The sequence below is a fragment of the Salvelinus alpinus genome, chromosome 26, assembly GCF_045679555.1.
Source record: "Salvelinus alpinus chromosome 26, SLU_Salpinus.1, whole genome shotgun sequence".
NCBI lineage: Eukaryota > Metazoa > Chordata > Actinopteri > Salmoniformes > Salmonidae > Salvelinus > Salvelinus alpinus.
The window spans coordinates 3,312,029-3,337,879 of record NC_092111.1 but is presented as its reverse complement, the minus strand read 5'-3'; the positions used below and the strand labels follow the sequence as shown (position 1 = coordinate 3,337,879).

Genomic DNA, 25,851 nt, shown 5'->3' with positions numbered 1-25,851 from the left:
ATCCTTAAAGTGACATTATTAAAGTGACTAGTGTTCCATGTATTAAGTGGCCAATGATATCAACTAGGCTCTTTGCCAACCGGACCGTTAACCATTTGTTTAGACTACACCTTGTTCAGTTATGTTACCTCATTAGCTAGCTATAGCTTACAAGCTGGGGCGCGCGTACAGCAGGATGCGACTTTGTGGAACATTCAGATAGAAATATGCCATGTAAAAATAACATGCCTCTGACATGTTGATTAAGGAATAACGTTGGTTCTATTCATGGAATTTCTATCTGCAACGTTTGTGAACGTTTTGGAAATGAAAGTGGGCCTGGTAACATTACCAATAGCATATATACAAACCTTTGGTGGCAGAGAAAGGAAAAACAAACAATCTGACCAAATTCCTCTTACCACTATAGGATCTGACAGAGTAAATCAAGTTATTTTGAGTTAACGGGGACGCAGTGACTCAGACTAGGGACACTTGGACCAGGACTCGAGCAATAGGACACAGGCTTTAGCCATAGGGACTTGACTCGATCATTGGTGACTCGAGCACAGGGAACGCGACTCGGCCTCTTGGTTTAGTGACTCGACTACATCACTGCGTGAGGTCAGTCATTAGCTCCCGTTCAATGTCATTAGCCCCACATTCTATTTTTGGGCACTAGTGTGGCTGTGACTTCTGTGGAACCTTGACAACAATGACACGACAGCGTAATGAAGGTGCAACCCAGAATACTTTGTGGACCCATCTGGTGATTGTGCTACGCTCCCCCCCCCTCTCTCTCCCTGCGCTTGTGTGTCTGGTTGGTACTTAATATGCAATATCCATGTTGGCTGACTTAAGAATTTACATGGCCGGAATTCTCATATATATATATTCACAATATCAGTCAAACCTTTGGACACCTACTCATTCAAGCGTTTCTTTTTTTTTTTTTTACTATTTTCTACATTGTAGAATAATAAAAAGACATCAAAACTATTAACATATGGAATCATGTAATAACCAAAAGTGTTCAAATCTAAATATATTGATGACAGCTATGCACACTATTGGCATTCTCTCAACCAGCTTCATGGAGGTAGTCACCTGGAATGCATTTCAATTAACAGGTGTGCCTTGTTCAAAGTTAGGAATGCAATTCCACAAACTAACAAGGTAGGGGATTTTACCTATTTGGTAAAAGACCAAGTCCATATCATGGCAAGAACAGCTCAAATAAGCACAGACAAAATGACAGTCCATCATTACTTTAAGACATGAAGGTCAGTCAATTTGGAACATTTCAAGAACTTGCAGTAGCAAAAACCAGGGGCTATGATGAAACTGTCTCATGAGGACCGCCACAGGAAAGGAAGACCCAGAGTTACCTCTGCTGCAGAGGATAAGTTCATTAGAGTTACCAGCCTCAGATTGCAGCCCAAATAAATGCGTCAGAGTTCAAGTAAGAGACCCATCTCAACATCAACTGTTCAGAGGAGACCGAGTCAGGCATTCATGGTCGAATTTCGGCAAAGAAACTACTACTAAAGGACAATAACAACAGACTTGCATGGGCCAAGAAACACAAGCAATGGACATTAGATCGGTGGAAATCTATCCTTTGGTCTGATGAATCCAAATGTACGATTTTTTGTTCCAACCTCCGTGTCTTTATGAGACAGAGTAGGTGAACAGATGATCTCTGCATGTGTGGTTCCCAACGTGAAGCTTGGAGGTGGTGGTGTGAGTACTTTGCTGGTGACATTGTCAGCGATTTATTTAGCATTCAAGGTGCAATTAAACATCTTAAGGATCCGCCCCCTTCTCTTCCCCCCTTTCATTATTTTTTTTTTTAAACATCTGCGCCTAAAATGACAGCATGGCTACATGGGCATTCTGGAGCAATACGCCATCCCACCTGGATTGCGCTCATTTGTTTTTCAACAGAACAATGACCCAACACACCTTCAGGCTGTGTAAGGGCTATTTGACCAAGAAGGTGGAATGCTGAGATGACCTGGTCTCCACAATCACCCGACCTCAACCCAATTGAGATGGTTTGGGATGAGTTGGACAGCAGAGTGAAGGAAGAGCAGCAAAACGAAGTGCTCAGCATACAGATCTGGGAAAAATGTAAATACCACTGCAAAATTAACAGTTTCTCTGGTTTTACTATTTATAGGTATGTGTTTGGGTAAAATGAAAACTTTTGTTTTATTCTATAAACTACTGACAACATTTCACCAGAATAAAAATAGTAATTTAAAGCATTTATTTGCAGAAAATGACAATTGGTTAAAATAACAAAAAGATGCAGTGCTGTCAGACCTCGAATAATGCAAAGAAAATAAGTTTATATTCATTTTTAAATAACACAATACTAATGTTTTAACTTAGGAAGAGTTCAGAAATCAATATTTGGTGGAATAACCCTGAATTTCAATCAGTTTTCATGCGTGTTTCACACTGATGTTGGGTGACTTTATGCCACTCCTGGCGCAAACATTTAAGCAGCTCAGCTTTGTTTGATGGCTTGTGACCAACCAGAGGAACTGATAATTTTGCAGTGGTCGCTCAAATTTCTTCCAGAGCTGTATGTGGGAACTTCTTTAAGACTGTTGGAAAAGCATTCCTCATGAAGCTGGTTGAGAGAATGCCAAGAGTGTGCAAAGCTGTCAAGGCGTGGCTACTTTAAAGAATCTCAAATATATTTCCATGTGCATGTTATTTCATAGTTGAGGTCTTCACTATTATTCAAAAAATGTAGAAAATATTTAATAAAAAAAATAAAAAAATAACCTGGAATGGAGTAGGTGTGTCCAAACTTTTGACTGGTACTGTATGTTTATCATATTTCTACCGTTGGGAAGAGAATAGGAAGTTAAGCAGGAAAATGTTGGTAGAACACATTTAAGTAGGTGATTTGTTTACTACAGGTTCATTTTTTACCTTTATTTAACTAGGCAAGTCAGTTAACTTCGTATGGCTGGGGGGCAGTATTGAGTAGCTTGGATGAATAAGGTGCCCAGAGTAAACTGCCTGCTACTCAGGCCCAGAAGCTAAGATGAGTATTATTAATAGATTTGGATAGAAAACACTGAAGTTTCTAAAACTGTTTGAATGATGTGAGTATAACAGAACTCATATGGCAGGCAAAAACCAGAGAAAAACATCCAACCAGGAAGTGGGAAATCTGAGGTTTGTAGTTTTAAGTCTTTGCCTATCCAATATACAGTGTAAATTGCTCTTTCTACAGCTTCCACTAGATGTCAAGTCTTTAGAACCTTGTTTCAGGCTTCTACTGTGAAGGGGGAGCGAATAAGAGCTGTTTGAACAAGGGGTCTGGCAGAATGCCATGAGCCAAGTCAGGCGCGCGGCCGTGAGAGCGAGCTCTGTTCCTTTTCATTTCTAAAGACAAAGGAACTGTCCGGTTGAAACAGTATTGAAGATTTGTTAAAAACATCCTAAAGATTGATTCTATACATCGTTTGACATGTTTCTACGAACTGTAATATTACTTTTTTTACTTTTTGTCTGGACTAAGTGCCTACGCCTCTTGAATTTGGATTTGTGAACTAAACATGCGAACAAAAAGGAGGTATTTGGACAAATTATGGTCTTTATCTAACAAAAAAACAAACATTTATTGTGGAACAGATTCCTGGGAGTGCATTCCGATGAAGATCAAAGGTAAGTGAATATTTATAATGCTATTTCTGACTTCTGTTGACTCCACAACATGGCGGGTATCTGTATGGCTTGTTTTGCTGCCTGAGCGCTGTACTCAGATTATTGCATGGTGTGCTTTTTCCGTAAATCTTTTTTGAAATCTGACACAGCGGTTGCATTAAGGAGAAGTATATCTTTAAGAACAAATTCTTATTTACAATGACGGCCTACCGGGGAACAGTGGGTTAACTGCCTTGTTCGGGGGCAGAATGACAGATCTCTTTACCTTGTCAGCTCGGGGATTCGATCCAGCACCCTTTCAGTTACTGGCCCAAAAATTAAATGGCATTTTGTTGACTAAAAGCACACTGTTAGTCACATTTGTCAATTGAATAATTAGTGGTTATTGTCAAAATGACTGAGATGACTACAACTAAAAACTAGCGCCAAAATAAACACAGCTCCACAAACAACCCCTATACAAAGGGAAAATGGCACCAAGATGCCATTTAGGCATTCTCAGACTGACATTCATGTCTGACTCATTCCGATCGGTTGCATTTCTTCTAATAAGGCCAAAATGTCAGGCATTCAAATAGCTTTTCCACCCTCACTTTCCATTTTAGAAGAAAATGTAGTATCCAGTGCCTTCAGAAAGAATTCAGACCTCTTGACCTTCCACATTGTTACAGCCTTATTCTAAAATTGATCAACACGCGCCCCCCCCCAAACGACACACAATACCCTATAATGACAAAGCAAAAACAGGTTTAGACATTTTTGCTAATTTATAAAAAGAAATATAAAAGAAAATTGATCACATTTAATAAGTATTCAGACCCTTTACTCAGTACTTTGTTGAAGCACTTTTGGCAGCGATTACAGCCTCGATTCTCCTTGGGTATAACGCTACAAGCTTGGCACACTAGTATTTGGGGAGTTTCAACCCATTCTTCTCCGCAGATCCTGTCAAGCTCTGTCAGGTTGGATTGGGAGCATTGCTGCAAAACTATTTTCAGTTCTCTCCAGAGATGTTCGATCGGGTTTAAGTCCAGGCTCTGACTGGGCCACTCAAGGACATTCAGAGACTTGTCCCGAAGCCACTACTGTATAGTCTTGGCTGTGTGCTTAGAGTCATTGTCCTGTTGGAAGGTGAACTTTCGGCCCCAGTCTGAGGTCCTAAGGGGGTTTTCATCAAGGAGCTCTGTACTTTGCTCCATTCATTTTGCCTCAATCAAGACAAGTCTCCCAGTCCCTGCCGCTGAGAAACATCCCCACAGCACGTTGCCACAACCATGATTCACCGTAATGGTGCCAGGTTTCATCCAGACGTAACGCTTGTCATTTAGGCCAAAGAGTTCAATCTTGGTTTCATCAGAACAGAGAATCTTGTTTCTCATGGTCTGAGAGTCCTTTAGGTGCCTTTTGGTAAACTCCAAGTGGGCTGTCATGTGCCTTTTACTGAGGGGTGGCTTCAGTCTGGCCACTGCACCATAAAGGCCTGACTGGTGGAGTGCTGCAGAGATGGTTGTCCTTCTAGAAGGTTCTCCCATCTCCACATAGGAACTCTGGAGCTCTGTCAGGGTCACCTCCCTGACCAAGGCCCTTCACCTCCAATTGCTCAGTTCGGACAGGATGCCAGCTCTAGGAAGAGTGTCGATGGTTCCAAACCTCTTACATTTAAGAATGATGGAGGCCAATGTGTTCTTGAGGAGCTTCAAATGTTGCAGAAATGTTTTGGTACACTTCCCCAGATCTGTGCCCCGACACAATCCTGTCTCGGAGCTCTACGGACAATTCCTCCGACCTCATAGCTTGGTTTCTGCTCTGACATGCACTGTCAACTGTGGGACCTTATGGACAGGCGTGTGCTTTTCCAAACCATGTCCAATCAATTGAATTTACCACAGGTGGACTCTAACGGTTGTAAATAAAATGTTAGTTTTTTTTAAATTTGCAAGATAAAAATTCTAAAAACCTGTTTTTGCTTTGTCATTATGGGATATTGTGCATTGATTTGAGGAAATTGTTTTATTTACCTCATTATAGAACAAGGCTGTATCGTAACAAAATGAGGGAAAGGTCAAGGAGTCTGAATACTTTCTGAAGGCATAGTAAGTAAAACTATGACACAATTTAAGTGTCTTATCAAAAGTGACATTTTATTAGGGAGCTTACAAAAGGCAGAGGAAGACGAAGCAATTGAATTTACAACAGAGTGAGAGTGTTTCATTCCACCTCAAATGGGGTTATTTTTAATGGGATCCCATGACCGTAATGGCCTGGTCTGTTGGTTTTTGTGATTGAGGCCAAGCTCAAACAAAAAACGCACACACACACACACACACACACACACACGCGCATACAGTCATGTACCTCGGCATGTAGTAGGGCACAGAGGTCTAATAAGGTGCCAGACACTCGTATTCAACTACAACAGAAGGGCTTTCAGGGCGACAGGGTTCTCAGAAACCAGCGGGATGCCAGGTGACAGAGCAATAAAGAGCCTTTACAATTCCATCTCCTTTCAAAAGAAGGGAAAGAAGTGAGGGCCAGCCGCCGGTCATATCAAAGTTCAAGAGGACCCTCACTTGGAGTTAAAAAGCCTTTTTTGAAAGACAATGTTGAAAGCAACAGACTGATAATTGCAAAAGCAAACATGACTGAATTAAGTGGACTTCACATTAAATAAGATCAACCAAGTTTGTTTCAAGGTCACGATAAGCAGTCGTGGTAAATGAGTAATGACAATGATAATTGTCAAGTGTTTTAGTACTAGATCTCTTGACACAATGATGAAAATAATCATGGCCTCTAAACCTTCAAGCTGCATACTGGACCCTATTCCAACTAAACTACTGAAAGAGCTGCTTCCTGTGCTTGGCCCTCCTATATTGAACATAATAAACGGCTCTCTATCCACCGGATGTGTACCAAACTCCCTAAAAGTGGCAGAAATAAAGCCTCTTGAAAAAGCCAAATCTTGACCTAGAATATATTTTAAAAAACTAAAAATCGGCCTATATCGAATCTCCCATTCCTCTCAAATTTTAGAAAAAGCTGTTGCGCAACAACTTACTGCCTTCCTGAAGACAAAACAATGTATACGAAATGCTTCAGTCTGGTTTTAGACCCCATCATAGCACTGAGACTGCACTTGTGAAGGTGGTAAATTACCTTCTAATGGCGTCAGACCGAGGATCTGCATCTGTCCTCGTGCTCCTAGACCGTAGTGCTGCTTTTGATACCATCAATCACCACATTCTTTTGGAAAGATTGGAAACCCAAATTGGTCTACACGGACAAGTTCTGGCCTGGTTTAGATCTTATCAGTCGGACTAAATATATTTTACCTCTTGGGGATGTCATTCGAAAACATAATGTTAACTTTCACTGCTATGCGGATGACACACAGCTGTACATTTCAATGAAACATGGTGAAGCCCCAAAATTGCCCTCGCTGGAAGCCTGTGTTTCAGACATAAGGAAGTGGATGGCAGCAAACGTTCTACTTTTAAACTCGGACAAAAACAGAGATGCTAGTTCTAGGTCCCAAAAAACAAAGAGATCTTCTGTTGAATCTGACAATTAATCTTGATGGTTGTACAGCCGTCTCCAATAAAACTGAAGGACCTCTGCGTTACTCTGGACCCTGATCTCTCTTTTGACAAACATATCAAGACTGTTTCAAGGACAGCTTTTTTCCATCTACGTAACATTGCAAAAATCAGAACTTGTCTGTCCAAAAACGATGCAGAAAAATGTATCCATGCTTTTGTTAATTCTAGGTTAGACTACTGCAATGCTCTACTTTCCGGCTACCCGGATAAAGCACTAAACAAACTTCAGTTAGTGCTCAATACGGCTGCTAGAATCCTGACTAGAACCAAAAAATGGATCATATTACTCCAGTGCTAGCCTCCCTACACTGGCTTCCTGTTAAGGCAAGGGCTGATCAAGGTTTTACTGCTAACCTACAAAGCATTACATGGGCTTGCTCCTACCGATCTTTCCGATTTGGTCCTGCCGTACATACCTACACATACGCTACGGTCACAAGATGCAGGCCTCCTAATTGTCCCTAGAATTTCTAAGCAGGGCTTTCTCCTATTGAGCTCCATTTATGGAATGGTCTGCCTACCCATGTGAGAGACGCAGACTCGGTCTCAACCTTTAAGTCTTTATTGAAGAGTCATCTCTTCAGTAGGTCCTATGATTGAGTGTAGTCTGGCCGAGGAGTGTGAAGGTGAACGGAAAGGCACTGGAGCATCAAACCGCCCTTGCTGTCTCTGCCTGGCCGGTTCCCCTCTCTCCACTGGGATTCTCTGCCTCTAACCCTATTACAGGGGCTGAGTCACTGGCTTACTGGTGCCCTTCCATGCCGTCCCTAGGAGGGGTGCGTCACTGACATGGTCTTCCTGTCTGGGTTGGCGCCCCCCCTTCGGCTGTGCCGTGGCGGAGATCTTTTGTGGGCTAGTCGGCCTTGTCTCAGGATGGTAAGTTGGTGGTTGAAGATATCCCTCTAGTGGTGTGGGGGCTGTGCTTTGGCAAAGTGGGTGGGGTTATATCCTGCCTGTTTGGCCCTGTCTGGGGGTATCATCGGATGGGGCCACAGTGTCTCCTGACCTCTCCAGTATTTATGCTCCAGTAGTTTGTGTCGGGGGGCTAGGGTCAGTCTTATAACTGGAGTATTTCACCTGTCTTATCCGGTGTCCTGTCTGAATTGAAGTATGCTCTCTCTAATTGTCTCTATCGGAGGACCTGAGCCCTAGGACCATGCCTCAGGACTACCTGGCATGAGGACTCGTTGTCCCCAGTCCACCTGGCCGTGCTGCTGCTCCAGTTTCAACTGTTCTGCCTGCGGCTATGGAACCCTGCCATGTTCACTGTGATCATTATCATTTGACCATGCTGGTCATTTATGAACATTTTGGCCATGTTCTGTTATAATCTCCACCCGGCACAGCCAGAAGAGGACTGGCCACCCCTCATAGCCTGGTTTCTTCCTAGGTTCTGGCCTTTCTAGGGAGTTTTTCCCTAGCCACTGTGCTTCTACACCTGCATTGCTTGCTGTTTGGGGTTCTAAGCTGGGTTTCTGTACAGCACTTTGAGATATCAGCTGATGTAAGAAGGGCTATATAAATGCATTTGATTATTGAAAACACTTATATCGAAAGGGAAACGTAGAGTCTGAAGTTACTTCTTCCCATCAAAAGAAAAATAAATTGTGCCTAATATTAGAAACACCTTAATATTGAGGTGCACCCAACGTTCCCGTAAATGTTTTTCATCACTGAGCAAATTTCAGATTTGCTGAGCGCATACTGGAGCGTTGCGAAAATTCTGTACAACTTCCAGCGCACGTTTACTGTGAACACTGAGGCTGTACCCACTTTAATTTATTTTGAAGTGGTCAATTACCCTGTGGCTATTTGATCATAATGTAGTCCTACAATCAAAAAACTGTGTAGAAAATGCACCCCGTAGCATTTTAACATGGAAGTAGCTGTTCTATCATTCAGCCTACAATGTGTGGTGCTCAGTGCCTACATTCCACGAGACTTTAACCTGTTTATCCACTTGTCCTTCAGACGAGGTGACTGAAAATGTTTGATGCAAGAAAGCACTTTACAAAATAAAATGCAGGATTATTCCCATAGCATTATTACAGAGAAGCAGACAAATTTTGTTTATTCAAGCCCGTCTCAAAATATAACACTGCCTCTTAAAGCTTTACCTGATGTCTAGAAATGCACACGTTTCGTGCTCTTGTAGGAAGCAATCACTGCTCCATTGCTGACTACAAATTATCTTTAACTGGGCTAATAACTCACTAACTAGCAAAGGATATGAAAACATTAACAAATGTGCACATGTCGCTACATGCCATCTGCATATAGGCCTACTGCAGCTCTGATTGGTTATGGCGCACCGGTCTGTGTAGAGTACAGGCCTGAGGCGTGCCTGTCAATGCAATAGAATCTTACTCTGATGCATTCTGCCTACAACCAAGTCTTGCATAGTTAGTTTTGTTTCGGCTTATTGCATTGAAAGTGGCTAATATTCAGTTGATTCCCACAGTAAAGTGAAACGTTGACATTTGTTGCACCCCCCCCCCCCCATTTTAACCTCTGAACAGCCTCAATTCGTCGTGGCATGGACTCTACAAGGTGTCAAAAAGCATTCCACAGGGATGCTGGCCCATGTTGACTCCAGTAATTCCCACAGGTTTGTCAAGTTGGCTGGATGTCCTTCGGGTGGTGGACCATTCTTGATACGCGCAGGCAACTGTTGAGCGTGAAAGACCCAGCAGCATTGACACAGACCGGGGCGCCTGGCACCTATTACTATACCCCGTTCAGAAGGCACTTAAATCTTTTGCCTTTCCCATTCACCCTCTGAATGGCGCACCTACATAATCCATGTCTCAAGGCTTAAAAATAAAATAAAAAACGTATTTAACTCGTCTCCCCTTCATCTACACTGATCGACGTCAATAGCTTTCACCTAGATCCGCCTGGTCAGTCTGTCATGGAAAGAGCAGTTGCTCATAATGTTTTGAACAGAGTGTATATTCCAATAAAGCAGAGGAGTTCTTTTTAATAATGAAAGTGGTCCGTCATCATCTGAGAGGAGTTAATTCCTAAGTGGCTGTAACATCTCCCTTGATCTCTCGAAAAAAAAGCACCACATCAGTCGCTCAAGAAATATACTTTGAAGGTCGCAGCTTCACTTGGGATAAAAACAATGGGATGAGGAGATAATACTGCCACAGGGGCTTTTCAGCCTTTGAATGCAGTGATTTTTTTTACAAGGGCTAGGGGGAGGAGGGAGCCACCAACAAAACAACAAAAAGGAAACCAGGGGAAATGTTGCTTTTGAAAACGTAACACGAGATTATGTCATCAAGGATCATACAAATTAATAATAACTAAAGTTTCAATGGGGCTTTATACCACATAATTCAGGAGACAGAGTTGACTTGGACTATTCCTATTTATTATGGATCCCCACTCTTCCTGGGGGTCCATCAAATATTAGGGCAGTAATATACATAATACCATTTTTAAAACACTAAAATACATTTTACAACAGATTACACAATAAATTAAGGGTGTGCCCTTTGAGCCACTACAAAACACAATTCAGGTGTACCTGTGTGTGTGTACCAGTGTGTGTGCACCTGTGTGTGTGTACCAGTGTGTGTGTACCAGTGTGTGTGTACCAGTGTGTGTGTACCAGTGTGTGTGTACCAGTGTGTGTGTACCAGTGTGTGTGTACCAGTGTGTGTGTACCAGTGTGTGTGTACCAGTGTGTGTGTACCAGTGTGTGTGTACCAGTGTGTGTGTACCAGTGTGTGTGTACCAGTGTGTGTGTACCTGTGTGTGTGCACCTGTGTGTGACTCGTCAGTTGTCGCTGTTCCATAAGGTGTATTTACCTCTTAAATCTGATTTTACTGCTTGCATGAGATGATGTGGAATAGAGTTTCATGTAGTCATGGCTCTATATAGTACTGTGTGTCTGTTCTTGACTAGGGGACTGAAGAGACCTCTGGTGGCATGTCTTCTGGTGTATGCAGGGGTGTCTGTGCTGCGTGCCAGTAGTTTCAAAAAGAGACAGCTCAGTACATTCAGCATGTCAATACTTCTTACAAAAACAAGTAGTGAAGTCAATCTCACTTTTGAGCCATGAGTGATTGATATGCATGTTATTATTGTTAGCCCTACGTGTACATTTAAGGGCCAGCTGTGGTGCCCTGTTCTGGGCCAGTTGTACATTTTTCCCAAGTCCCTCTTTGTGGAACATGACCACATGACTGGGCAGTAGTCCAGTTGCAACAGAACTAGGGCCTGAAGGACCTGCCTTGATGATATTGTTGTTAAGGCAGAGCAGCGCTTTAGTATGGTCAGATCAGATTAAACCATACTTGATTATATAATCAGTTAGGCAGAAATGCAGGGATGACATGAGTGGGAAAAAGAAACCACGTAAACTACTGCTGTCTTCGTTGGTCATTTCGGGAACAGTCTTCGAAATCGTTTAGAGAGCCTTTGAGGAAATGAAGGTCGTACCAAAGACACTCACCAAGTTCAGCTCACCTCTGCTGTCAACCCGGTTAGCGCACAGGCCAATGACGCTGCGGCAGCATCTGTTTTGGCTGAGTTACTTAAAAGAACACTGTCAGTGGGGAAGATATTCGTACAAACCAATCCCAGCATCATGTTTCTTGCAAAACGATTGTCAATACTGACGGTATGACAGGTTTTTCTGAAATAGTGTCTAGACTGAAAATGCAAAGAACACTTTAAAGCTTAGGCTAGCCTAGGCCCTACATCAAGACCAAACTTAACCAAAATCTAGTCTTGAAATTGGCTCTCTAAAAGAATCAAAGTCGATTTGATAACAGACTCAACCAAAAGAGCGAACACTAGACGACACAATGGACTCTGGGATTTTTGTTTCTGTCCCGTCTATCTGAGGAACTGTTCGTGACATGTTGGGGTCCAGGGTGGTGAGACGAGCGCAACCTCTTGCCGAATCCCTACCCTGTCTTAAGGCAATGTTGATCCATCCGTCATTTTGGCTTTCTGGAATAACAAATCATTTCCTGGTCCATGGGTGCAAAAACAGATGCCAACTAATTTTAACTTCACAAATAATAAAGTGTACACAGTTTTATCATGGATTCTTATTTCAAGCTGTTTTGTAAAACTCTAGACCCTAATAACCAACATTCTATCAAAATAAACCGCAAAGTGTTCTTTGCGAGGTAATTATTCACTGGCCCCCAGTTGTGGAGCAATAGTACGAGAGAACATTAATGGGCTTGGCACAACTCCAGAAAGCCTGTGGTGTTCTGTTCACTGTGCATGCATGTCTGTTAGGATGTGCATCCCCAGCTTCATTAAACAAATCTTCATTTGTTTCCCCATTTGCAGGGGGATTAAAATAGGTAAGGAATCTAGTGACAGATTTATGATCCAATTGAAAAGTGGACAACTCAAACTCAATAACCGAGACACTGATGGGATGCGAGAGTAAGGACATGGCATCTCCATTACCTCCACGATGCTTGTAAAGTCAGAAGCAATTGTCAATGTTTTGTTAGGTGTCCAGTCACCAGACCGTTACTGTGACTTAGCAGCAACAGTGCTGAAGGATAAAGCACCTGACCTTTAACCTTGAATGGGAGCCCTATCGCTATCCTTTCTATTTGAGTCTTTCACTGATAAAAAATAATAAAAAATGCATGACGGAGCACGTTAACAAAATGCTTACTATCCCTCAAAAGAACGAGAAGAGACAAGGGCATCCTTCTACTGGTCAGGTCAGAGGTGTCAGGCTTTAAATTCTGAGGGCACAACCGTGTGATACTGTAGCCACCCTGCAATTGGTTAGCGTACCATGGTTTCTGCAGAGTGGTTTGATCCCACTAGCATAGCAATGGTACTGAGGGAATTCCTGTTCCTGATACTGGTGAGGCGTATCAGCAATATCTTTACAAATCCAGATCTCTCAATATTGTCAGAATGGATGGTATCATGGCAAATACTGGTGAAAAGTGCTCCATCAGTGCCGTATCCACTAACGAGTGAGCTCCCGAATGCAGCGGTCTAAGGCACTGCATCTCAGTGCCACAGACACCCTGGTTTGAATGGGACTCCCATAGGGTGGCAGACAACTGGCCGAGCGTCGTCTGGGTTTGGCCGGTGTAGGCCGTCATTGTAAATAAGAATTTGTTCATAACTGACTTTCCTAGTTAAAACAAAAAGGTTCAAAATAAATAAATGTACTGACATGTACTAAGTGACACTGCTACAGCTTGTGGTTTTGTCTCACAGTTATCTGATAAATATTATATAGCCTATGTTAGACCAAATATTAGGCTAACTAATGGAAACACAAATGACTTATAGAATGACTCCACAATACATAGAAGTCACTTGAACACCCCCCCCCCCCCCAGCAAACCGAAAGGGTCAGTCCGTCCTATGGAGTTGGAAACTAAAGGGATCAATGCAGACAGGGGGTATTATGAAACGTGGGACATTGATTTGCATTTTGGAAGGCCACTCACTTCCTCAACCACCAAGCTTCACATCAAGGACAAATTCAATTCAAGAGCTGCTGAAAACAAAAATGTATATTATATATTAATTTCTGAAAATCTATTTGAGGCCAAGGAGAGGAAGGGGCAAGAGGATAAAGGAATCTCTGCTTTTAATACTAAGACCGTTAGAATGAAATCTCTTGGATTTTAAAGGGTTCGGTCATGGGAAACTCAGTTATGATAAATAAACCCAGAGAAAAATAGAACAAATAATTTTTTTGATTGAAAGCTAGACTATTTGATTTGTGGTCATATTTGGTGATAATTAGCCTAACACAGCATGCTGTAAACACCATAGAAGATCCTTGAACTCAGTAGCACTGGAGAAGAGAAAACGTGGAAGTGCAGGCCTATTGATTAAACCTACACAATTTCAAAAACGCCAAGAAAGAGGCCGATGAAAATCAAAGGAGAAATAAAAATGTTTATACAGCAGTCTGAACTAACTGATAGTAAAATGTACAAAACTGCATGGGGGGGGGGGGGGGGGGAAACTGATATATCCTTGAGGGTATGCTATAAAAAACAAAATCAAAGAATACATTCAAATTGGATATTAAATAGCCTCTAATGGATTTGAGGGGCTCGCCTTCAGTGTTAATGATCATGACCAGCTCTGCACTTAAGTACACTAAAATATAAAGTTCACTCCACAAAAAAGAACGATAGAAGCAGATACTAGATTAACCCATTACTTCGACTAGGCCTAATCTGCATGTTTGATTCGCTTGCTTGCGTCACATCAAAAAAAGCACTACCATTTTAATGTCCAATAACTTCCACTCCTCACAGAAGGACCCTGTGGTCAACCTTCATCTACTTATGTTGCCAAAACAGGCTTCCTGACTATGCTGAATGCATGCATGATCAGTATGCTCTGCACCCGTCAATCATACTGCTATACCTCAGGTTTTTACCTCCATCAGGCTTAGTTCAGGGGCTGTCCTAACGTCAGGCTCACTTGATTCTCAGGGGGATAAGACTGCCCCTCTCGTCCCCTCCTGTGGTTCTCCATGGCTACCCTGCGCAGACTACCTGTCAGAGCACTAGCAACTGCAAGGCGTGATGAGATTTGACAGTAATCTGACAGGCCCGTCTTTCTCTGGCTGTCACCGAATGCCAATCCATTCCAGCTGTCACTCTTAGACACCCCTCTCTCCCTTCATCCTTTACCCACTGCCCTTCACCTCTCCTTCTGCCTGAATGTCGCTGCACTACGGTGACTACCCTGGGTAACCGTGTCCTTGAGTGGCTGTCGATGATTTGCCAACCTGAAACAAAATGTGGCCCGAGAGCCGCCGTTCTATAATGTCACGGGTTGCGATGAAGCCATCTCTTTTTCATTGCAATGGGGGATGAACTGGAACACACTGCTTGAACAATAGCAGCATCTGCAGCAGGCAAACATGGGGGCAGTCGGACTGAACACAAGCTAGCGGCATATCTAAAAATGGGCAAGGCGCCTCTATAGCAGTGCCAAGAGGACACTGTGTGCTTACAACAGACAGCAGCAGAAACTGAGACGGTGCCCATGTCCAGAGAGAACAATACATCAGGACCCATTAAAATAAAACTCCCCGTCTCTGCCCTGCCTTGGACGGCAGGACCAGATACACCAAGTGGCCAGCTGGCCAATCAGCTTGCCAGGTAACCAGCCAAAAGGGACTAACAACCCCAAAGAATCAGCCAGCCAATCTGCTAGCAAAATACACCAGTAACAGAATATGCCAGATGAGCTCACTGGAAACACCGATCAGTAGCCATCTAGTAAATGATTCTTCCAACCCACAAGAGGCAGACTATGGCCCAAGCTTCACAATAGCCCTTGCTTTCACAGCCCTTTGATTGCTTGACTTCTTAAGGCTAGGGGGCACTATTTTCACGTCCGGATGAAAAACGTACCCAAAGTAAACTGCCTGCTACTCAGGCCCAGAAGCTAGGATATGCATATAATTGGTAGATTTGGATACAAAACTCAAAAGTTTCTAAAACTGTTAAAATTATGTCTGTGAGTATAACATAACTTATTTGGCAGGCGAAACCCCGAGGACAAACCATCCAGGGGGAAAAAATGTTTGAGGTCACTCTTTTCAATTGGTTTTCTATGGGGAACTAGATTTATGAGGGACCTGGTTGCAGTTCTTATGGCTTCCACTAGATGTCAGTCTTTAGAAGTTGGTTGACGTTTTTCCTTTGAGAAATGAAGTGGCTCTACTCCCAGAAAGGAAATGGCTAAGTGTACTGTGGTGGTTGGGGCACGCAACCTGAAGCTCGCTCCACTTTCATTTTATCCGCCATTGAATATAGTTTATTCAGTCTTAAATTTTATCGATTATTTACTTTTAAAAATACCTAAAGTTGGATTAGGATAAGTTGTTTGAAATGTTTGGATCAAGTTTACAGGTAACTTATTAGATACTTTGTAGTCATGTTGCGCGAGTTGGAACCAGTGTATTTTCTGAATCAAACGCGTCTCAAAATTTGACATTTTGGGGGTATAACGACAGAATTTATCGAACAAAAGGAACATTTGTGATGTTTAATGGACATATTGGAGTGCCAACAGAAGATCTTCAAAAGGCATGAATTATATCGTTATTTCTGACTTTTGTGTCGCGCCTGGCGGTTTGAAATCTGTTTTTCATGTGTTGGTATGCTGGGCGCTGTCCTCAGATAATCGCATGGTTTGCTTTCGCCGTAACGCCTTCTTCAAATCTGACACTGTGGCTGGATTGACAAGAAGTTCATCTTTAAACCGATGCATAACATGATTTATGTATGATTTATTATTATGAGTATTTCTGTTTTTGCTATGTTCACTGGGTGTTGTCAAATCAATCCGAGCGCGAAGGGATCACGAAGAAGTTAAGGACTTTCACTATCAAGTTTGTAAAAACAAGTTACAGAAGAGCTTGGGTAGGCTAATATGGAAATAGTTGAAAGACAGAAACAAAACAAAAAACTGACACTCAAGCGCTCGGCTATTTGAACTTCTCCACTAAAATATATTAAGCAGTTGATCTTATTAAAGCAGCTCTGCTCCCACTAAGCAACCCCATCTGGCTCACAATAAATTCAACATTAGTCTTATAAATGGAAAATAACCTCCACAAGATTCCCTGCCCAATGAAAAACTGAGGCTAATGCATTTTTTGGACTATTGATTCTCTCGCTCATGAGGCCATGGTGTGAGATAAGTGAAGGTTTGCCCCCCCCCCTCCCTTTGGCTCCGACCGACCATTTGCTGTCAGCTTCTAGCATCATCCAGCCTCCGCCCCTGATATCCATCCCAGAAAGATAGGCGATATCCCAGAGATCAAAGGCCAACTTAAAGTTGACAAGAAAAAAGGGGGGTGGAAAAGAGGGGGAAAAGGAGGTTGTGGCCATCAATCCACCACTACATTAGTTATTCAGCACTGCGTATATACTAACCATCCTCTCGGGGACGGAAGTGAGAATGAAATCTCAGGACCTGGCAACGAGGGGCTTGCTTTTTTTGTGCATCAGCAGATTAGTTCCCTTAGATTTCTGACCAACATTCTCGCCCTAGACTCCTGACGTGTCTGTTCACCGAGATGGAACGCCAAAGCGAGGGGGGTGGCGAAAGTTGAAGCGTAACATTGACAGCCAGGCGGGTGCTCACACTGCCGAAACAGAGAAATCATTCTGAGATGATACCTACGATGAGGTCACTGTTCCGTCTGTTATTGCAAGATGGATAGGTTCTGCCGGTCATGGAACAACAACCGCATCCAAGTGCATGTGGGTAGGCAGACTATACAGAGAGAGAGCGGGAGAAAGAACTGACTGAGAACAGCAATTGTGGGCTGTTTTAATGTCAGTTAAAAGTGGTAGGCTGAGTGCAGCAATTGTGGGCTGTTTTAATGTCAGTTAAAAGTGGTAGGCTGAGTGCAGCAATTGTGGGCTGTTTTAATGTCAGTTAAAAGTGGTAGGCTGAGTGCAGCAATTGTGTGTAGTCCGAGGGAGAGGATGTAAAATAACATATTTTTTTTAAAGCCTTAGGGTTTATTGGCAGAATACTACCCTACAGGTTTTGCAAGCGATACGTTTTATACCATTCCGCTAGTTCAAACATCCCCCTGCATACACAGCCTCACACAGAGACCTCTAAAAAAAGCATTAGGCTTTATCTCCCACTCCCCAGGATGCTGGCCTCCTTCAGGAAGACATTGATATTTAAGGCCACTGGGGTCTTAGCGGTAAGCAATTAATCACATGAACAAATACTCCAGCGCGCTGTCGCCCTTTATCACGGTGCTGCTGCATGGCCTCTGGGCTGCTGACAGGAAGAATCTCTCGTTAGGCAACCTCGTAGCACACTTTCAGAATCACACCGTTAGGCATACCGATGTATAATTAATTTGGGCTGAAAAGGGGAACGTCAGCAATTGCCAATTCCGTGCGAGTAAACTCAACCACATTCCTCTTCCCAGCTGTGCGTAGCTTTGTCCATCCTCATGAAATGAGAGCTGTTTGTATAGGAGGGCCATGCGCTTTGCTGCAAGACGCCAACGACTTTGCAAAACCTGCTCGAACACCATTCACATTCATAACTCAAAAATAAGAAAATGTCCATCTCAATGAAACCGATGGAAATAAGCAAACAGGAATGCAGGTGCTTTATAGTCTTAGGTGTGCTTATTTCTACAGTGCGAGTGTATATAAACACCCCCCCCCCCCCCCCCAGGCGGTAAACAGTATACCGACGTATTTGGAAATAGCCACGGGGTGGTTTTTCAATACTGTCAATACAGTTGAAACTATATAAAAATGTTTAGATTTGTAGCTACTTTTTAAGTAAATACCTTTTTTTTGGGGGGCTTCAATAGAGTGATCAGAGGGACGTGCAACTATAGTTTTCATTTAAGTCATTTAGTTTTCCTTCTCAGAAAATACATTAGTGCAACACATTCGGCAGTAAATAGCTTCATTTTCATCAGATGACAGAAGTGCAACACTATTTGGCTGGCAGCCACAAGAAAATGTGTGTACAATGAAAAAACGATGCATGGCCATCATATTTATAATGTTTATCATAGAAAGAATGTGGCCAGCTACATTTCCTAATGTTTTGCTTACAACAGTAAGCTGGTCTGCACATCCTCTGAAGGCACGGCTAGGGATGACGTCTAGGCTGGCAGCTTTGTGAGGGTTAACACGTTCGAATGACTTACATATGTCCTCAATGGAGTGTGTGTAGCCCACGCTGTCGTCGGGGGCTCTCCTTGACAGCTCATGGTCATTGTGCTCGAATCATGAGAAAAATTGTATTTTTCCCTGCCACAGACGCCTGAATTGCTCCTGCACTTTTCCCCTATACTTGTGTTTCGCCATCTTGATCGATCTGCGTAGGTCGTATTTGTACTGTTTAACCAACCTATTGTCCCCGGCAACCTTGCCCTGTTTATAAGCAGCATCACTCGCTTGAAGTTTTCCTACAAGGCTGCCATCAATCCACGATGAGTCAGGAACATGTTGAGAAGACTAACGGTATCACATTTTTTTGACTGAGTCACCATATTCATTGATGTTATCTCCAGAGGCAACCCATAACATATTATCGGCCCACGTGATCAAAACAGTCTTGAGCGTGAATTCTAATTGGTCGGACCAATGCTGTACAGACCTGACCAACTGACTTTTACTCTACCCCCACGACAATCATGACTGTTCCAGTTTTTAATATGCATATTGACTGCATTCTCCTCTCCGTTCTCAGCCCATCTGCTCTTACCCAATCTTCTCAGAGCAGGCTGGCCTGTTGCCCGAGTGACTCCAGACTCCACAGACACAGCATGTACACATACTGCTCCAGAGCCATTACCATTCTTCCTTCAGACAAGCAGGAGTCAAAACTTTGTTCATTTGTACAGTCTCTCACATTTGATTGTAAACGTCCAAACTCACCAGAAATTACATTTCGGTAGCTCCTACCTATATACAGCATGTATAACTTTGAGCTAGATTGCCTGTCATTGCAATTAGTTTACTTTTGTTTGCACATTTAGCTAGCCAACACAGTAAATAGACAGGTAACTTATGTAAGATATTTGACAGTATAGGAAGGCTTAGGCCACAGTATTGCTGTGCGATATGAGCGCGACATCATTGCCTATTTAATCTCAGACTATACCAGGACATAGAAATCCAAACTATTGATAAACTAAATATTGAACAACAATGTCTTCCGTATGCCGTGGCCTAATGATAATAGTTCTGAATTATACAGCATAAAAAGGCAATTGTCACCATGATGGGCGCTCAGGCGCAGTTATAATTCTCGTTCGCGCACGCCGTTTGATTTGGTCTGATTTATAAAAACGGGGAAACGTGCATATGTATGGTATGCCCCAAGTTTATAAATCAGTCTTTTCAGAAATGGCGCACACAGATATTTAGTGTAACATTTTCACAGCGGTTAAAAAAAGAGGCCCCTCGGCTCTAAGCTCCTTCCTGCCAGCTCAGCTCCTACGCGTGCTGCAGGTGCCCAGGGTAGGAACAGCACGCGGCGGCCATATCGCCTCCACCACTGCCTCTGCACCCTGGGGATGGGCACGCGGGGAATGGAAGATAATCGTGAGCTTAGCATCAACAACCTTGATTGAAGACAACAGGAGAATAAAGTGGTGCGAGTGATCGTTCCCTCTGTATTGGGCGTGATACGAATTCTGTTACGCCTGGGACTGGAGAGCGGAGTCTAACCGAAGCCAGAACACAATCAGCGTCTTTGGTATTGAAAATGTGCTTCAAAAGAAATGCACAATGATTGGTCTCATCTCACGGGTCTCCTCGACGCTTGGCTAATTAGCAGGAGCCATCATCGTACAGCTGCCTTTCCTCATCTGCAGGAGCCCAACAAAGGTTCCTTTTTACATGTCAATTCAATGATCATCAGGATGAATCTGTGATTCTAATCGATGAGTCACTTCCAAGAGGGTGGGTTGAGTGATCCAATGAGAGAACACTAACGAGATAAAGATTCTTTCAACATGAGCACTCACTAGCCAGAGTACATTTAAAATGCTGCTTTTGTTTGTTTAAAAAAATTAAATAAAAAAATATCAAACATTCCATCTCCTTGGTTAATTACCCATTTGAGGTACTTGCAATTCTGGCCTAGGCCTGCATTTGATGACATAGGTTAAATGCAATTGTAACTATGGAGCCAAAGCACTGGTAAGCCCAATTCATTGCGGGGGATTGGATCAAATCGAGCCTTGTGCCCTGTGCTGTGTGTGCCGAGCAATGCATTATAGGGACTCTGTTTTACAAAGTTTGCCACCCACTGCAGGTAATTGGACACCACACTGCACTGAATATTTCATTAGCTGTTGGACAGATGGCTGCGACAGATGCTGCAGGGAATAAACTTAGGTTTTGGGATACTCCTCAGCCAAGCCGCTGTTAGAGATATCTATGAGAATTGGATCTTTTCCACATCATGCTTTAGAGTAAGTGCAGTGAGTTGCACTTTCCTTGCTTCAAGTAATCTGCCTTGATACATGTTCAAGGTACATGTGCGATAGACCAGGGATAACTGGAGGATAGACTGAGTCCAAGTTCCCTAGATGTGCACTGTCTGGATGGAATCCACTTTCTTCTCAGTCAATTATCCAGACAGATGTTACTGCAGACATGGGTGGAAATCAACTCCTTTGAGTTATATTGAATGGCTCCATCAGCAGCTTCGCAAATATTGAACAAAGAGAGAGAAATTTGCCAGAGGGGATTTAGGGGGTCGCTTCCCCCAAAAAAAGGTGTGTAGGCTATCGCTTGGATTTCAAGCTTGTGGTATGAATTTCTGTCATCTCAATGACGTGTTTGCAATCCGTTCAGTCAGTCAATGCAGCATCTTGACGAATGAGATGTGCTGTAATTGATTAAATGATCCAAGTGATGTTTTGGCCATGGTGATCAATGCTAAAGTTAGACATGAGTTTCTACACAACCTTACGCTGATTGACGTAGCCTTGTGTTTGAAACGAGTAACCTACAGACCACCGACCAAATAAGGCAAATCAAAATGGCTATATTATTACTGTAATACCCCCAACTGTTCTTCAAAAGTCCAACAGGTGGGGAGAATCCAATCTTAGAGAGCAGTGCTAAAGATAACAGGCTTGTCATGCCACTCACTGTTCCATCACAGACAAATGTTTGCCTATTTCAATATTAGCTTGGCATACTGCTGACAGAGCCAATCTCGCATTTTCAAATTGCCTGCTTGTTCAACATAATGGTTAGGTTCATAGAGAGGAGGCTCAACCAAAAAGCAATAGGGGTATTATAGCATCTAGGCAACCAAGATAACCAACTCAGTCCTCAGATCAGCATGACATTTGTTTATAGCCATCATCTAGCCTATTCTATTCTCGCTGGCAAGTAAAACCCTTGATTCATTGATCACAAGCATTTGGACGTTAACAGCGATTTAATTAACATATTTTTTTAAACAGACCAAGGCTCAACACAAACTCAATGTCATGAAAGAGAATTGATTTGAGGAACGCTCTTTGAATATACTCCTAACAGCAGCACGAGTTACAAATCACCTGCTGCATCAAATATGACACACCTGGTTTTAATGCATCTGGGAGAGCTTGATAGATGGGTGAATGAGCATCCCACAGTCCTCTGGTCACCTAGTACATCACACAGCTAGCAAACAATTTACCTTACAGAACGGCTGGGAAACCATGTGACCACCCAAGGTAGTCTGTTAGGCAGCATATCAGACATAGGCAAAATAGGGAAAAGGGTGCCATTGATTATTTGGTGCAATACTTTTGACCAGGGCCCATTGGGTGTCATTTGGGACTCACACACTGCAATTCTGCATCAAGTCTCCTTGTAATTTTGCTGAGGAGGCTCTCTGGTGCTCTACTTGAAGGCACTTCATACAGACAACGCACTTAGGTCTGGGCAAAGCTTGGTGCTTAGAACAGGAGAGGAACATTAGTAGTTGTGTGAAAAGTGCAACGTCAGCCCAGGATCTACCAATTATCCCTGCTCGTTAACATAGCACGCTAGCAAACACTCAGACTTCCAATCATTGCACTAACGTCAGTTAGCATTGGCTAGCAAAACTTCCTTCATACTGGACACAGACATGAAAATGGTATCGACAAGTTCACCTGCCTCTGGGGATGTAGATGAAGGGCCTCATTGCCAAAACGTCCCTTTAAAATGAGTGCACACCAACAACTGCCTGGGAAGATTAAGATGCACTTTATTGATGATAATGCACCAATTTCAGATGTTTAACTGCAGGGACAGCCTTGCTAGCACCTTGTGCAATCATGCACACTACTAGCCAATACTTAATGGTGTCACTCCAGTAACAGCACATCAGCAGTGCTGTTTGAATGGGACACTGCCATGTAGATTTGATAACAATCCCAAGAATGAATGGCAGTGCAGCCAGTCGGCCAGTACAGCGTGAACCATTTTGACAGATAAACAATAGCAGAATAATCCTGTGTACGGTGTGAAGGAATGGCCAAGAACAAATCGAGGGGAGACATGGCCCCTGGCTTCCGGTTTTTAATCCTGCCTTCATAAGAAATGCCACGTCAATTTGATTTGTATTAGAAATTGGCAGTGTCCAACTACATTCAAGCTGTCCAGTGGCCACATTAATGTTAGGAGGACAATACAAATTGTGTAGAGCAGCACTTACATGCCTATTCTAGAGTATTAATCATTTCCACAACCTTGGATGTTTTGGGGATTGTAAATTATACTCTAAAACCTGAGATGCAGAACATAGTTGACCATGTCCTACCCAAAGTGAAGTGGAACTGACTGCCCTCTTGGAGCCACGATAACACTGACTTTGGCTAGGATACTCAACTTGGATGAGTGAGTTAATCGATGGATGAATGACTAGAACGGAGCTCCACGACCCCAGTTGTAACTAACCTTATTCAATTTACCAACCAGCTAATTATTAGAATAAGGTGTGCTAGATTAGAGTCGGAGTGAACCTTCAGGGCGGCAGCTCTCCAGGACCAGGGTTGGAGAGCCCATCAACTAGAACAATAAAGTTCTAGGCCTATTCCTCATGAGGAAATGTCAAGGGTGTTTTGACTTCGGGGCATTGCTTGCCTAGCTAACGTTACAGTAGTTAGCTAACAATCCGTCAGCCTATTTATAACACGGAGCATATTAGTTTTAGTTAGTTTTACAACGCTAGTTAGTTAGCTATTAGATTGGCTAGCTCAAGTTACTCATCATATTTGAAAAACCGTCCGGTAAAAGTTTTGCAACCGGTGAAGTTGTGCATGACGCCGTAGTTGACTACGAAAACTGCATTATGCGGCCAGGGAGACAAATCTAGACATCGCCGTGCAGTCAATAAAACGAGGCACCAACCCATCTAGAACAGCAGCAAGCAAGAGTCGCTCGTGGCTAGCGAGCCTATTTACTACAACGCAACCAAAGATAGTTTGTGGCTAGCTAGCTAATACTGGAAATGAGTTAGCTAACTACTTACCATGGATCAAACTCGTGGATGATGCTCTCGAACCGGATCACTGCAAAAAGTCTTGAACTGAAGCCTGCCAACCAGGCCAGAAAAAGAATGGTAAAGGAGAGTAAGGACTGCCACCCTGCTGGCTGTGCCAGTCCGCCAGAGAGGCCTCCTTTTCCCCCTCCACACGCGGCGTTAGGTCGGCTGTTACCATGCAGCGAGCCCCCGGCATTCAAGGACGCTTTGTGCTTGCCGTCAGTGGCTGTGTGGTGCTCCGCCATATTCTGCGTGGTTTGAAAGAGCACGCTTCCCTATCTCCTTTTACTCCAGTTCAGCTCCCTATATTTTGACGTGGTTTTCTCTCCTTATCGTCGCTGTAAAATCCACCGGCTTTTTATTCACATTTGTCAGTGACAACCACCATTACATACAGCACGCTCTCGCAACAGTCGATCTGACTGATTGGTGATGGGAGGGAATGGGCGGAACAGGAAACACCGACAGCCTCTCACAGAACGACAGGTACAACAGGAGCCAAAGACTGCTGAGCCGTTGGATGTTAAAAAAACAATCCCGCGCAAGTACTACGATGACAGACCGATTTATCTACCAATGGAATGTCAGAACCTACATAAGAACGTTGAAATCCTGGAAATGAATTTATTACAGGGGCTACAATATAATTTTTATATCCGCTTAAAAATGAGTAATTGTGGTTTCTTTAATTATTTACTGTGTGGATTTGATCGTGATTCCAATGTTGGCCAAGCTGCACATAAAGTAGTTGCATGATACCTGGCCCTGACTCTGAGAATGGAATGGGTGGGTTGTCTTGTCGACAGGAGAGAGACTGCGATTGTGAAGATGAATAATTTTAATGTGAAGTGATATTTCTATTGCCCTTGGAGGTTCTCTGCTGAGGCATGGGTATTAATAAAGATGTATGTGTTCTCCTCACTATTTGTCCCCCAGCAAAGACAAAAGTACACCATAAATCATTGTGTAACCAAGGTATAGTTGTTCTCTGGATAGTACAGGTTGCAGCTTTTATTCTGTGCTTTTTAGATATGCAGGCATCAGAGGAAATGGGTGAGTTGTTTAATTGACTGTGATACAATTGATTGGAAATCAATAGATTGAATGATTGGTTGATTGAAATGCTATAATATTGGATTCTGCCACACATGTATTTGTGTGTGCAATATCAAACACATTCATCACAATATGTTCCATGAGACACGAAAGACTCATGGGCAGTTTACATCCCTGGAGGGAAAACTAATGTGGGTATTATAACAGTACTTATTACTACAATGCACACCACGTTGTATTCAACTGACATAAATACAAATAAAAAAGGTATTCTTGACACGTTGCTGGAATACTGCATCTGTTGCGTACTTGGCTGTTATATCTATATTAGGTACATCCTTCAAGCCAACCTACACAGATTCCTTGCCCTTGAAAATTTCTCCTCACTGCATTTTACCCTGAAAAAGAATGAAGTAGCTTTCCTATGAAAAACAGGGTCATTGAATACACATTTTTGAAAAGTGATCTTCGGAAACCTTGAATATGAATAGATGTTATGAAGAATGT

General features: G+C 42.9%; 1 protein-coding gene across 2 annotated transcripts in view; it reads right to left on the bottom strand.

Moving 5' to 3' along the window:
- The window catches only part of LOC139554256 (dolichyl-diphosphooligosaccharide--protein glycosyltransferase subunit STT3B-like), a 91,432-nt gene extending 66,691 nt beyond the window's left edge, over positions 1–24,741 (bottom strand). The window contains exon 1 of one of the 2 annotated variants that reach the window (XM_071366997.1): positions 24,277–24,741. In XM_071366997.1, coding sequence (XP_071223098.1) covers positions 24,277–24,533 — 257 coding nt within the window. In that variant the 5' untranslated portion in view covers positions 24,534–24,741. The remainder of the gene's footprint in view (positions 1–24,276) is intronic. The other variant, XM_071366996.1, reaches the window with a different exon arrangement.
- Positions 24,742–25,851: the final 1,110 nt, after the last annotated feature.